Below are 15381 nucleotides of genomic sequence, written 5' to 3'. Positions count from 1 at the left end.
AATCCAACAGCCGTATCTAATTTCGTCACAAAGCTATGGAGACATGCTTTTTCATTTATGCTAACAATTGCTTCGGGGTTTGCTCTCCTAAAAGCATTCTCTCTCGGTTGTTGACCAACCCAAACCCAATTCCTCGCTTTCTATTACCTATTACTACTACAATTTTCCTAGTTGAAAACAAAGTTGAAGGAATAACAAGTATTCAAAGAAAAAGCAGGGAGAAAATTGAAATTGAAATTGAAATGAAATGGGTAGGAAGGGAAAGAAGGAAACAATAAATTTGGAAGGTTTTGGAGGAATAGAGATAGGGATGGGTAAGGGAATTGAATGGAAAACAACATGTGATGATGGTAGGGATGGTAGGGAACATCATCTACTTTTTCTTTTTTTCCACCTTTTGTAAATTCTGCTCTCTTGCTCTATACTCGCCGTTTCTTTAGGTCTAAGCGAACAAGATCTTGAAGATGTTCCCTTCTTTTTTTCTTTCAAACAAAATAAAATGATGATAACAACAGCATGATGATGGCCATCAAAATAATATCGTATACACGTGTGGGGGAGCAAGTCGTCCAATAGATTGGCAATTAAGATATTCTGAATACACTTTTTGTTTTTGGTGTCTCTTTTTTCTTTTTCTTGTGTTTCATTCCAATTCCATTATTATTAATTGCATTGCATTTGCATGTCTTCTTATTTTACATCATCTCTTATTCTTCCTTTTACTAATAAATTTTGCTTTGTTTCTAATCTCTCTTCTCTTTTTAGTCATTCATTCATTGTAGGCCACAACAAAATCCGACACCTATATAAAAGTTAGAGACCAACAATTCTATACTTATTGAAAACAACAAAATATATGATACGGAAACTATGTTTTAATTAATTACTATTTCAAATCACTCATAAAATGTGTTGTATGTGTCAAATTCAAAGTTTCTTTCACTTCTTCTTCACAAATGTATATTATAATTCACAAGAATTTGGTGTTGGATTTATTATTATAATTATTATAATAGGATGATGCATGCGTAACACGAGATAATTATTAATATGCATTGAACATTGATTTGACCTTAAAATAAAAATTTTGATGTTGGGTATTTCCACTACTTCCTATGTAAAGAAATAAAATTAAAAATTAAAAACCACATTAATGTTGAGTATTCCAAGCACCAATGCTTTTGTTTTGGTAATTTGTACCTAAAACAAAACAAGCAGTGGTGTGTGTGGCGTTCGTCCACATTCATTTCCTCGACCACCACTCACTCACTCATCACATCACAATCTCTTACGACCCTTTTTAACCAATTTTACCACATACATACACTAATAAATACAATTCTAATTAATTATATGTCTTTTTTTTTTTTTTTGTATGGTTCTAATTATAGTCTTAACACACAATACATATATGAAATGTAGCTGTACTAAATAGTGTAAGTACAATTCAAACAAAGTTACTTCTTTTCTGCTTTTCTGGCTGGCGGTTGCAAAACACAATCTCTTAGACGAAGAGAAAAATCATTACCACTATAGCCTCTACTAGGGTAGCTAGGCTAGGGTACCATCGTTGGAGAGGAACTAAGTAGCTTATTAGGTGGTATAGTATATAGCTTAGACTTTAGAATGAAAACAACGACTAAAGTAAATGAAAAAGAGAAATAAATTGTATTTTTATTTTTTTTTTCTTTAATCAACAACATAGAATAGACAAATTAAAAGGACTTCGTCGTCTAAACACGTGTCTTTGTCGGCTACTTCAATCGACAGCATTTCAAAAGGACCAGTTATGTGAACAAACCTGCCTCCTCAACCCCAAACACTCTCACCTTTTTTTTTGTCTTTTTTGTCTCATTCCATCTTCATCTCTACCCATCCCCTCCCTTAATTCCCTTATGTCATTCCTTTGTATTTATATATAGATTTCACTTCAAACTCCATATCCCATTCATCTCGACTTAATTGGCGGCTTTCTTCTTCTTCTTCTTATTTTATTTGTTTATTTATTTTTTTTTTATAAGAAAAACCAAATGGGGAGATCTTCAGCTACTTCCTCTTCCTCTTCATCTTCCAACATTGCTGAAACCACCAACTATCAACCTCCTTTTTTCCCTTATGACTATCAATATCAGTATCAGTATCACCAACCTCAGTTTACTCACACAAGAGATCTCAGCACGGACCTTAAGCTTGGTCTTAGTCTTTCTCCATCTCAAACTACTCCAAGGTTGTTCTTTCTTTATGTATATATTATATATGTGTGTATATATTCTTGTATATATACATATATCTAATACACATATATGTGTGTGTGTGTGTGCATTTTATAGGGATGATCAATCATCAGAATGGCCTTCCACCAGCGTAAATGGTCATCAACAACCAGAACTAGAAGCTCATCCGGTAATGGAAGAAGAAGAAGAAGATGAAGAAGGAAGCGATGAGTACTGCGTTAATGGAAATAATAATGGGAATGGAAGCTTGTATGTTAAGGTTTACATGGAAGGACACCCCATTGGCCGAAAGCTCAATGTGCTGGCTCACCATGATTACCATGACTTGATTTCCACTCTTGATCATATGTTCAACACCAACATTCTCTGTAAGACTTTAATTTTTGTTTTTTCATATATATTCAGATCATGTATAATTAATGTGATTACTAACAATGCTATAAATATACATATGATCATGACGATGATCAGGGGGTGCCGAGGTGGATCATGAAGAGAATAATTACGAGGATTTTCATGTGCTGACTTATGAAGATGAGGAAGGAGATTGGCTCATGGTTGGTGATGTTCCATGGGAGTAAGTATATATATACATGTTATACATCAATTGCATTGTTTCCATATAAATATATTATATATTAGTTGAACAATTTGCTAAGCTTGGAAAGGGATTGGGTGCAGGATGTTCTTGACTGCAGTTAAAAGATTGAAGATCACAAGGGCATGCCCCTGCTGACACTGACAACTACGATATATATGTCATAACACTAAGATGATGATCTCAATTTTAAATGTTTTTTGTGCTGTAGTAGTACTGGTGGACTTCTCAACTGCTTATCATAAATTGAGACTACAAGACAAATTTAATCATCATGTGATGTGTAATTAAATCCATATGCAGAGTAAACAACCGCAGTTATAGGCCGACATAGCTAGCTAGCTAGAGCTTAATTTCTCTACTGTAATTAAAGACCACCTTTTTCCAATCATCATTTTTTGTTTTGTTTTTTGTTTCTAATTTTTTTGTTTTAGTTCCCTTTTAATATTGGTGCCATGTTGTTAATGAATTGGGTTGATAATCTAGTAAAGTCCACATACATTAGCAAACACAATGGAAACCATGTTGACCCCTTTTCATTTCAACTTGATAAAACAAAAAGGAACAAAACTTATTTGTTGTTAACAATACTAAGTAATTAAGCAAAAGGCTTTTGATGTTCACAATCTAGATTAGGCCCGGTATCAACTTTCAAAATCTCAGCATATCTTTTAAAATAACCAATCCTATCATTAACCCGCCCATCGTTCACAATCCCACACTCCAGTCCTCCATTAATAATATTAGTCACCAGCCCAAACCCAGCCGTACGATTAGCCGCTACGTCATCATGTGATGCCACGTATTTCCCGACCATAACATCGTGACAAGAGGGCTTGGGGCTCTGTGGGGTAGTCCAGAACCAAAGGGCAGTCTTAAAAGCAATGAGGGAGTTATTAGCAACAACTTCCGGGTTCTTCAAACCATCGAAGCCCAAGGCCTTACCAGCCGGGCCATAGTTGTAGTTCCAAGAGAGTTGAATGGGCCCACGACCCTTGTAACTCTTGCCAGGGGAGCAGGGCCATTGGGTGTTGTCTGGGTCACAGTAGTCGCTGCCTGGGCTGACCTCTTCCTTGAAACACAAACCCCACGAGTATGGGCCGTCAGGGGCTGTTGCCCACCCACCGGTTGTCTCGTGCGAGATTTGGGCAAGAAAGGCTGCGATTTCGCGCTTGCGGGTGGGTAATGGTCCGGTTGAGCCGAAAGAAGGGAAAGTCTTGGCGGCTTTAAGGAAAGTGTCGTAGGTGTAGAAGTTTTTAGCTGGACATGCAGTGTCGTCTTTGTGAAGGAATATGCTGTCGAAGACTTGGTTTGAGATCAAAGAGGATATGCAGTTAGAACGTGGCGCAACTCTTCTTGGTGTTGATGGTCGAGTTGCGTCGACACCAATACCATTGGCTGTTGCTGCTATTACTATAACAAGGAGAAGAGAATTAAGGAAGGAATTGTTGAAGGCCATTGTTGTCGAGTTTGTGAATAATAATGGGTGGTTTATGTTACTATATATATAAATAAATAAATATATAATATACCCGTGGACCGTGGTGGTGTTGACCACTAAACTTAGAAAAGTTTAGTAATGTTATAATTAAAAAAAAAAAAGTCAGAGGTTTTCGAAAAAAGAAAAGTCAGAGGTCAAAATTGCTGACTTGGCTTGGTCTTAAGCACAAAGAGGGAAGCACACCACCTATGAACTAGCTTTTTCTCATGGTTATGGATTATGTATCTCCTTCTACTCCGCGATTTGTTTGTCTTCTCTTTGATTTGTCTTATTATTTATATTAGATATGTGTATATATCAACCAAAGAAAAGAATTGCATATATATCATCCCCAAGCAGAAATTTTAGTTATTTTATATCAAATGAAACGTGGTACATGCGTGTTTTTTATTTTTTTTTTGTTTCTTTTCCAATTATTTCAACTTCAGGTATATGTATACCATCGAAAATAATTGAGGTCTCGTTGGACCTTTTTGTACCATATATTTGTTCAGAAAAAAATACATTCGAACAAAATAACAAATTATTCATGCATACATATATTCTTTAGCATTTGCTCCGTTAAGATTCAAATTGTTGTATGAAATTAAACATGTGTAGTGGTCATATATAATAGTACAATAGATTTTGATGAGGCGTGTTGTTTAGTAATAACTAATGGATTATGAAGTGGAGCAGCATTGCATTTGCATATTTAACAAATAGACCATTCAAGGAATATGTAATTACCACTCATTCTCACCCTAAGTGCATCCTTACTATAAAAACCACTGCCTGCCTCATTATCAAACACATTGTCCATTACTTTGAATTGACTTTGTTTTTCTTCCATTAACAACTAGAGGTGTGAAAAAAACAAAACGAAAAATACGTAGGTGTGGAATCATTAATTTAGCGATACAGGCACCGAGATTTGGACCCATTCAAAACTGAGGTGTAAGTGTAGCCCATATAAATAAGGGATTTTTTTAAGAATATACTAAATTAAGTAACTTTTTACAAAAATGACGTTTTTTTTAAAATGAAAACAAAATGACGTGACACGTACAAAGAGTGTGTGTTTTAAAAAATTGGGCCGAAAAAACCGGGATTACAAGCCCAATATACAAATCGTTAAAAATAGAAAATTACCATAAAAACGTCAACTACATATACGGAAACTTAACATAACAAAAATAACGTCATTTTTGAAAATAATTGCTAAAATAAGGTGGCCCATGAAAATTTCCCTATAAATAACTCATTAGATGGACCCAAAATATAGCCCATTGGGCCTATTTGGCTTGGAAATGAATAATGGGCTGCTGTGATATATAACTGAGAAAATTACAATTGTATACCTACTCTTTATTTTATATGTTTTAATTTTTACCTTTATTTTTATATTTTTTGAGATATGCCTACTTTTATAGATGATTATACTCCTTAAGTTAATAAAAATTATGTGCTAGACTTAAGTGAAGGATAAGAGTATATTGGGTAACTCACTCACAAAAGTGGGTACAATTTAATGAAATATAATATAAATGTATTTTGATTAATAGATACAAAAAAGAAGTATTCGTCAACTTATCCCTATATAACCTAGAGATTATTCTGACATCTCTTCAAACGGCCTCTAATTTTATTTATTTAATCATTAGAATCACTTATAAATTTATGAAGCAGATATTCATGAACTATTAAAATAAACGAGCAAAATGAGATAAAACTTGTATTAAAATTTAGACAATAAAATTATAACATCCTCAAACAACATACTAGAAGAACTAAAAATTTAGCTTGTAAATTGTAACACTGAAAAACTACCTAGAAAGATCTCAAAACAATAACTAAAAAATAAATTATATTAAAATGTCTATTTACAAAGAAAAGAAAGACAAATATATTAATAAAAACTAAATTTTTAAGCTTTACCACTTGATTTAATTAAGTAAAACATAATCTAATAAAAAAACTTAAAAATAACCAGCCAAAGGTATTATCCTTAGCTATTAGCAATAAGCCAATTAACTGATAGAATTAGAATATAACACAAAGTAAATTTTTAAATAAAATGTTAATTTTTATTTTACAATTTGAAAAACTTTAATTCTTAAAAATAAAATATTTAACCATTATACCCTAAATAATTATGGACAAACCATAAAAATAGGTCCTCCATATACTCCATATACTGTTTCTGCCCTTTTGGCATCACCACAGCACAAGTACAAAAGCAATTTTCCACCTGAAATGGACAAATGTGTCCATAAAGCACGAGACCTACATTTAGGCAGGTTTTATGTTCTGCTATAAAAGATGATGGAAGCCAGCCATCCCCAAGACAAGGATATTAAATTTTAATGGTATGTGAAAAACCGTATTTTTGCAAATGTCAACTGTATATAAGAAAATATAAAAACTGTAAGCGTTTGCGGCGAAAAGTAATTCTGCCACAAAGAAATGTAACGAGCGAATATAAAATATTTTGCAGAAAAATAAATAACTTGACACAAGAGATTTATACGTGGTATCAGTGTTCTCACGAACACTCCTAGTCCACGGGGCCACGCCCAGAGAATGAAATCAATTAATAAAGTATCAAAATTACAAAGACAATTGACTTAAACAAGTTTAGACTCCCTCTAAAGTATTGCCGCAATCCTTTGTAATCCACTTTATGAATCTGACTTCTTGAAACACCTTCAAGCCCGAACTCCCTTCTTTTTTGAAGTGTGAGTGCTTACTTCCTCCCGAAGTAAGGCTTCAACAGTCTTCTCCCGAAGACCAAGTGCTTACTTCCTCCCGAAGTAAGGCTTTATCAAGTCTTCTCCTGAAGACCAATCTCTTGTTCAGTCAAGTAGCTCTTCACAACCTCTAGGACAGAGTAAGAACAGAAATAAACAACTAGAACCTAGATGAACAACTAGGCTCTCACAAAACAAAGAAACACTCTCTTCTCTCAAAAGATAAATGCAAAAAATGAATAATGGAAGAGGTAATTCGAATGGTTGCTCTCTAGGCTCTATTTATAGAACATAGAAACCAAAGAGGCAACCACAAGTTCGAATCTACAGCTGAACAAAAACTTTCCAAAAGAAACACGATCTGCTATATCAGATTCGGATGCGACGCACGATCCGACCGAAACGGAAACTTGCTAAAATTGGGTCCGATCCTCTATCAATACTTGATTCCTGCCAAAAACAGATTATATATTCTGATTGTATCAAGATACAATCGAAATCAATAAGAAAAAGACAATAAACAAATTTTCCCTAAAAAAAATAACTTTTCAAAAGAGAATTCCTTCTCTTTTCGAAGTTTTCAACAAAGCGAAAGTTTCAAACCGAAAGACAACTTTCCAAACAAGGAAAAGAGCAACTACAATCCGAATTTATAAGGTAAGAAATCGAATATGAATGCTCCACAATCTTACCATAGATGGAAAAATTATTTTGTCAACTAACTTGCCAAAAAAAAAGATTTTTACAAAAGATGGATTCTCAGCCTAAGAGAAATAGTCCCTTGTATCGTTGTGTGAATACTTTCTTTATATCTTAACGAGTCAAAACATGCATGTAACATTTCCATGCTGTATTACATATATGTTGTTGCTTTTTAAGATTGATAAATGCGTACTTTACAAACTAGAATGAGTAAATTCATTGTTTTGTTCCTCAAACCTTCTACGGTCATAAAGTGAAGAACAAAATAAAAATGCTATTCTCATGATTGAAGCATTTTAGATGTACAAATAGTGTTCATGATATGCAGGAAATCGATGTACAAATAGCATTAATGATTGAAGAAGAAAGACTGTTTTTTACATTACAATTGAAAGACAAACCACCAAAATCTTTCTATAGCTTAAAAAAATCAAGAAAGAGAAGCCTAAACTCATTTCTATTTCCAAAATTTTGATATATCACTCAAATTATCTGTCACTGCACACAAAGTTACAAGAAACAATCATATCTCAGTACTATAACTAGCAACAAAAACTCACAACTCCACTCAACTTTATGTCGGCCTACTGTACTTCAGCTAGGCCATGTTTGCTTGTGTTAAGAGATCACAAGAATCAAAATTTCAACTTAAACTGGAAAATGCACAGAAGATGGCATATTCTCTGTCATCAATTTATCAATGGAGAAACTGAGCAACCCTTTTCGACGAATTGGACTCCACAAGTGATTTGATAGACGATAACAATCTAAGTGATGCTCAGGGTAGATTCTCTCCTGGAGCGGCTCACAAATTTTTGGAGATACTAAGTTGGAATATCCTTGAATGTTAGAGCAGTTCCAGGAAGATGTTTTTGAGGTGGTGGTTATATTAAGATGAATGTTGGATAGGCAGATGTTGGCAAAAGTGTCTCCTTGTAAACCTTCAAGGATTCCAGCATATTTTATGTTCACTCCCACTACTTCCTTGATAGTAATCCTTTCTATTAAAGGAAGAGCCTTTGGGTCATAAGATTCTTTTGGGTGCTCTCCGAACTGACTGTTGAACCTTATAGCTGTCTCAACATCAACCAAGTTCAGATTTGATACATATACATCTCTTACATATCCCCCTCTTCCAGGTGATGTCTTTAGTCCAATGCCTGTTCCAGAATTGAAAATTTGGATGTTCTCTGCATGAACTTGTGATACACCTCCAGACATCTCACTTCCAATCGCAATGCCTGAGCCTCTACCGCTTTCTCCAATGAGCCTGTGGATGAAAATGTTTGTACTCGGACGCCCATACGAAATACCATACTCGTCCCATCCACTTTTGATGGCCACCAGGTCATCACCAGTGCTAATATAGCAGTCTTCAATGCAAACATTGTCAGAAGAGTCTGGAAGCATTAAAAAGGATCAGTTAAACTAACAATTCAGCCGAGAAACTTTGTCAATCATAGCTGGGAAATTTTCAAAATGGAAGAGATAAAACACGGAGCCAAATCATCTGTCCCAATTTTTCCCTGTCTCCCTATCCCAATCCAATTAAAATGCTCCACCTCAATTAATTTAAAATGTATATCCCCTTTTTCAATAGAGTTAATATATTTAAAGACTATTTTATTTTACCATTAATTTCTTCTCATGGAATTTTTTTTTTGGGTTAAATGTTCTTTTCATACTTTTTTTTAATAAAAAAAAATATACAATAAAGAAACTTGAATAAAATAAAATAAATTCCGTTAGAAAAAAGAAGAAGAAGAATAAAATAACATTTTAGTTAAAAAATAATATAATTTTATATAAAAAAAAATAGACCTATTTCTTTTATTTCAGATTTTTTTTTTATTAAGAATCTTCTTTTTTTTCTTAAAAAAATTAAACTATGTTATCTTTAATATTTTTTAAATATTAATATTAATAATATATTATTTTTTTTAAATGTATTAGTATTACAATTTACGTTAATATTAATAATATGTATTAGGGTAAAATCTAATTTATTCAAGTGTCTTCATTATTTTTTTTTTAAATAATGACATGACAATAAATTATTATTAACAATAAAATAAAATGGTCCTTAAATATATTAATTCTCTTTATTTTGGAAAGAAAAATATATTCACTCTGTTAGGAAATATACATTTAATTGAGGTGGAGCATTTTAATTGGATTGGGATAGAGAGACAGAGAAAAATTGGGACAGAAGATTTGGCTCCATAAAACACACCTGGATCAATCCCATCTGTGTTAGGCGATTCCCGAGGAGCAAGGATTGTCACATTTTGGATAGTAACTTGGCTGTTCATCCAAGAAAAACTCTTTGAATTCCAGCACACAAGGAAGAGAAGCTCAATTCAGCCTTATTGTGATAGAAAATAGTTACCTGCAGTATACTGGATGTATGGTCCAAAATGGGGAATTTATGAATGTCAAATTTGAGATGACTATGCCTGTTGAGTTCATCAACTCAACCAAATGCGGTCGAGTATAATTCAAGGTCTTGTTTTCAAACCAGTCCCACCAGATGCTTCCTTGACCATCAACAGTCCCATTATCACCTACACACAAGATCAATGGCTTCAAACACACAAAAAATTGAGCATGGAACACAGCGGTTCGACCATCTTACCAACCTGTAATAATAATATCTGTCAAATTGCGACCATAGATGAGGCTTCTATGTCTTCTACCAGGCAACTCCCTACCTCGGCCATAGGAGGGCAGGGGTTCAGTGAGTGGCCAGTCATCAGACCTCTGGAAAAAGAAAAAAAAAATCAAAAGACTGCTAATGAAATACCACAATGATTAATACCATATATGACTTGATTAACTCATCCTCTTTTGTTTACATAGCAATGTCAGTGGAAATATTAGTCATAGGCAATAGGCATAGACTCATAGATTGTAAAAGGAAAAGAGAAAACAAGGTACTTGGCAACCATAATTATTAATTTGAATTGTTTGGATATGTTTATACATTACCTGTGAACCAAGAATTACAGCATCCTTATCTAACCAGACGGTAAGATGGCTGATGAGATCGAAGCTTCCTGTCAACCAGCGTCCGGCAGGAACAAAAAGCTTGGCCCCACCCTTGTCAGCAAATGAATTGAGGTAGAAGATGGCATTTTGAAAGGCTTTTGTGTTGAGAGTGACCCCATCTCCAACAGCCCCAAATTCTGTGATGGTAACACTGTGAGGTCTTATTTCCCCAGACCCAGAGTAATTTCCTCTTTTGCAGTAGCATGACTGTAAACTCTGTGGACTTCCATTGACAGCCCATGTAGCATCATCACTCAAACCCAACAATGTATTAATAAGAAGAAGAAGCACTTCCACTATCTACACATTTTATTTGATTTAAGAAGAAAGAGTCATCAGATCAAACCACATTTTTTATTTACCCAAGAAAAATGTCTGAAACAAATATAAAATCAACAAAAGTATTTAAAAAGAAAAACAATTTGGGAGTCAGCCAGATCCTAAAATTTCTGCCAACAAGATGAATCAAGTTTTCATGATCTCTCTCTTTCACTCTCTATAGATCTTTGAGTGTGTCAGTTCAAAGCTCAAAGCTCAGAGAATTAAGAATAGAAATAACAACTTTTGAATGTAAAAAGCAAAAGAAAAAGGTAATATAAGAGAGAGAGAGAGAGGACTCACATAAAAAGATCTCTTCATATGAGTGAGATCTGTTATTTCCAGTTGCGCAAAAATACCCCAAGAAGGAAGAAGAGTGTTGGGTTTTCTTTATTATTTGATATTTGATATGAACAAAATATGAGCATCAGCAGCAGTAAGCTCCAAGCTCCAAGCTCCAAACTACACACACCCACATAAAAATAATGGATGATGGTGACCAACCGACCGTTGCTGCCCGCCAAAATATGAGCAGTAGTAGTAGGAGTAGGACCCTATTTCCACCTTTGCTTTTGCTTTGCCTTTGTAAATTGTATGTAATAATTTGTAGTATGTATATGTATATTCTATGTATATGTATCAAATCTATCTTCTCATATTTCAATTTCCTTTTCCAGAACTCACACACTCTGCAGCCTTCTTCCTATTCCTATATAGAGAACAAATAGTAGCTTCACCCAGATTAATCATTATATATATACATATATGGGATCTCTCTGTCTCATCATGGCATGTCACATTCAAACATTTCATAAGTTTCTCAAAAAAAAGTTTCTTTTTTTTTTCTTTGTTATATTCCTATGCTGTAAAAAGAAAGAAAAATTACAGAGGCTAGGCCAATAATTCTCAGAGACTAAAACCAAAACCAAAAATATCCAATCCTTTTCTTCTTTTACTTCTTCTTAGTTTAATAATTATGTTTTTTCTTGTTGTTGCTGTTGTGAGTAATAATAATAAATAATGATAGGATATTAGGATCAAGTGTTAACCAAACATTTTGGAGTGGAGATGGGGCTAAACTAAACTATATATGTTTGTAAAGAGAAAACGGTAAAGCATTAGATTTGGACATTCAAATGGGATGGTGGGGACTCCCCATTCACATGATCCAACTCTACTTCCTCATTTGTCCCTCTCCTCTAGTACTACTTTTTATTAATTTTCCATTATTACTTGTACTACTACCACTACTTTTTTCTATTAGGGTTCCCTATTCCTTAACTTTAAAACTCATCTAATTAACTCTCTCTAAACAACAACAACAACAACAACGTCCCTCTTTGAGCTGTTTATTCCTTCTATCTTTTCACAATTCTGTGTACTAAATATTATTCTATATTTGACTACTTGTTTATTTTAATAAAGAAGTAGTTTTAGTTTTAGCTGTGAAGCATAATATATGCATGGTTTAAAGAGTTGTTTGAATGAAGAAGACAAAATTAGAAGAATGGGAGAGAGAGAGAGAGAGATGGGAGTGGGGGGACAAGGGACAAGGTCCGAGGTCGATCGGACAAGAGAAGAGAGGTAAGAGAGAAAGTGCGGTCATAATCTTTATGCATAGCATAATTGAAAAACACTAGTTATACCAGTCATCTCTCTACATGTAGTATTATTGATATTCTAAACCTCTCCAAACTCACCAACTACTATACATATAAGGGTATCCAATGTTAATCCCTCACTTTTCACATACATATATTATTTTATTCAGCATTGTTATTAGATACTAGTGGTGCCTAAGACGTGTCGCCTTGCAATTGGTTAGCGATACTCCCTAAAAGCTATTATATTAAACTATAGAGGACCCGATACTAAATTAGACTAATAATGATATTGACACGTAAGAAGATGTTTAACACCACTAATACTTTTTAGTATTTCTTTATTTTATTTTATATTATTTTTTTGAATAAAAAGTTTCATTAAAATCAGGTCTCAGCCTAAACAATGTCACACATGAAAAAAGGAGCATTCAGCTCATTAAACATTCGATTTGACGATAAATAAGAGGCCCTAGCAACACAATGGGCAACCTTATTTGCAGAACAATTAACAAAAGAGCCAAGGACATTATTTAAAGAAGATAAAATAGTACGACAGTCCTCAACTAACAACCCAAATTGAGATGGCATATGAACTGAACTATTAATTAAATTGGAATTACATTCCTTAATTAAGACACTATGTAATATGTTATAAATGAAGCTGCTGCATACAATATATGACAAGCAAGCAAAACAAGCAATCGTTCATTATGAAGTTAAGCACTATTATTATTATTATATGTTTTAAGGTTAGGTGACATAATAAACACTAATAGTACACACCAAAAAAGATTATGGCATGGGAGACATGAAAGCTACAAAACTAACAACTTAAGAGAGAGGATGATTATTAAGTAGAAGTAGTTGTACTGGTAGAATTTTTTATTTTTTCAGAATATTGTGCTGGTAGATCTAAAACTAAAAAAAGTGTGAGAGCAATCCAAACATCACATACACCATATAAGTGTATAATAGGAGAATCATCAAACTTGAACAATATCTTACACTTTTGTTCAAAAACTTATTTCCCCTACCACAAGAACTTAGGTGGCGTTTGGCTGGAGGTAATGAAATGAAATGGAATGGAAAGGAAATAATTTTCATTCCATTCCTTTGTTTGGTTGCATTTTAAAGTATTGGAATGGCATTCCCTTTCCACCATTTTGGTGGAATGACTATTCAATTTCGAAATGGAAGGAAAGACTATTCCAATGTAACATGAAAAAAAAATTTAATGATTTTTTTTTTATCAATTTCTTTTATGCATTTTAAATTTTATTCCATTCCATTCCTATTCCTATTTCTATTCTCATTCTCATTCCTATGTTTTTATTCATCCCAACCAAATGGCACATAAAAAAAACAGAATGGAAATAACTTTCTGAATTTATCAAGCCTAAAATGTTTCTAGCAATATTCTCTCTTGATAGAAACTTATTTATTTATTTTATGTTTTTGTAATTTTATTATTTATTTTTATTTTTTTAATTATTTTAAAATAATGTGGACCACTTAAATTCTACCACATGTACATTTGGGTACGCATCAACAATACACGTTAGCATTTTGTAACATCCACGCTTCAAGCTTCCATTAGCCATTCCCAGTAGGTCACCTATACTGAAATTACCACAGGTCAAGCACGCTTAACTGTAAAGTTCTTTTGTGATGGGCTACTAGAAAAGAAGATGCATCTTGTCGATATAGCTAGTACCAATCAATTCATTTAAGTCATCTTCAACTGTGTAGTGCTATACCTACACAGTCTCAGAATCATCACACTTAACATTTCCCAAGCAATGTGATATTGCACAGCTCCCAGTCTTTCACCATGCAAGTCACAAGACTCTGACTGTCACACATTTAACAACATAATTTTAACAGAAGTGTAAATTGCATAATAGAAGTGCGGTTCAGAGGGTTTTACCACCAAAAAATCAGTTTGTGGAGTTAAGTATCACTAATCATGGAGCTTAGATAATTTTTCCGTCAATATCCCAAAATAAAAATAAATAATTATAGTAAAGAGGAAGATAAGTTATGTTCTAAAAAATTTGTCAATATGCTAAGCTCCATGATAAAGAAACTCAGCTACATAACTAGGGATTTACAGTGGGTACAAAATTAGTGGGGAGTGCTCCTCCAGTCCCTATCCCCTCTTATTCCTTATCGGGGATGGAGCAAAAAATAGCCTAATAAAAAATAAAGTTTATAATAAAATTTTAAATATATAAAAATATTAAAATACATAAAAATTAAAATATTACACATTAATTATTATCCAAAACACAACTTAAAATTCATAAAAATAATACTAATATACTAAAAAATACAAACATAAATTATAAAATGTAAAATATTATTCCAAATATAAAATAAAATATTAAACGGGTCCCTCACTACTACAAAAAGGGCTTTTTGCTTCGGTTTTTAAGTGACATATAAAGTATTTGCTTCGGTTGGTGTAACCGACGCTATAACCGTAGATGCAAATACTGATTTTTTTACATTGATTATGAACCGACGCTAATTAGTTTTTTGCTTCGGTTATGAACCGAAGCCAAAAAAAGGTTATTGCTTCAGTTCATAGTCGAAGCAAAAAATCCGTGCACCGATGCTAATTGTTTTTTGCTTCGGTTATGAAATG

General features: G+C 33.4%; 3 protein-coding genes across 3 annotated transcripts; 1 reads left to right on the top strand and 2 right to left on the bottom strand.

The window, feature by feature from the left end:
* Window positions 1–1668: 1668 nt before the first annotated feature.
* LOC115714171 (auxin-responsive protein IAA30) lies at window positions 1669–3241 on the top strand. The gene is made up of 4 exons (XM_030642780.2): window positions 1669–2227; window positions 2331–2602; window positions 2706–2811; window positions 2916–3241. The coding sequence occupies exons 1-4, from the start codon at window positions 2031–2033 to the stop codon at window positions 2968–2970; spliced, it is 630 nt and encodes a 209-aa protein (XP_030498640.1). The 5' UTR covers window positions 1669–2030; the 3' UTR covers window positions 2971–3241.
* Window positions 3242–3313: 72 nt separating this feature from the next.
* On the bottom strand, window positions 3314–4318 carry LOC115714087 (chitinase 10). The gene has a single exon (XM_030642657.2). It carries the CDS (start codon window positions 4289–4291, stop codon window positions 3431–3433), a length of 861 nt encoding a protein of 286 aa, XP_030498517.2. The 5' UTR covers window positions 4292–4318; the 3' UTR covers window positions 3314–3430.
* A 3760-nt stretch (window positions 4319–8078) lies between these two features.
* LOC133031852 (probable polygalacturonase) lies at window positions 8079–12371 on the bottom strand. Its single transcript, XM_061105589.1, has 6 exons — window positions 11434–12371; window positions 10753–11112; window positions 10404–10524; window positions 10154–10328; window positions 9998–10068; window positions 8079–9164 (listed from the first exon to the last, which is right to left on the bottom strand). Exons 1-6 carry the CDS (start codon window positions 11449–11451, stop codon window positions 8413–8415), a joined length of 1497 nt encoding a protein of 498 aa, XP_060961572.1. The 5' UTR covers window positions 11452–12371; the 3' UTR covers window positions 8079–8412.
* Window positions 12372–15381: the final 3010 nt, after the last annotated feature.

Source organism: Cannabis sativa, chromosome X (genome assembly GCF_029168945.1).
Source record: "Cannabis sativa cultivar Pink pepper isolate KNU-18-1 chromosome X, ASM2916894v1, whole genome shotgun sequence".
NCBI lineage: Eukaryota > Viridiplantae > Streptophyta > Magnoliopsida > Rosales > Cannabaceae > Cannabis > Cannabis sativa.
Note: the sequence above shows the minus strand (reverse complement) of the source record. Positions and strands in the feature narration are given on the sequence as shown.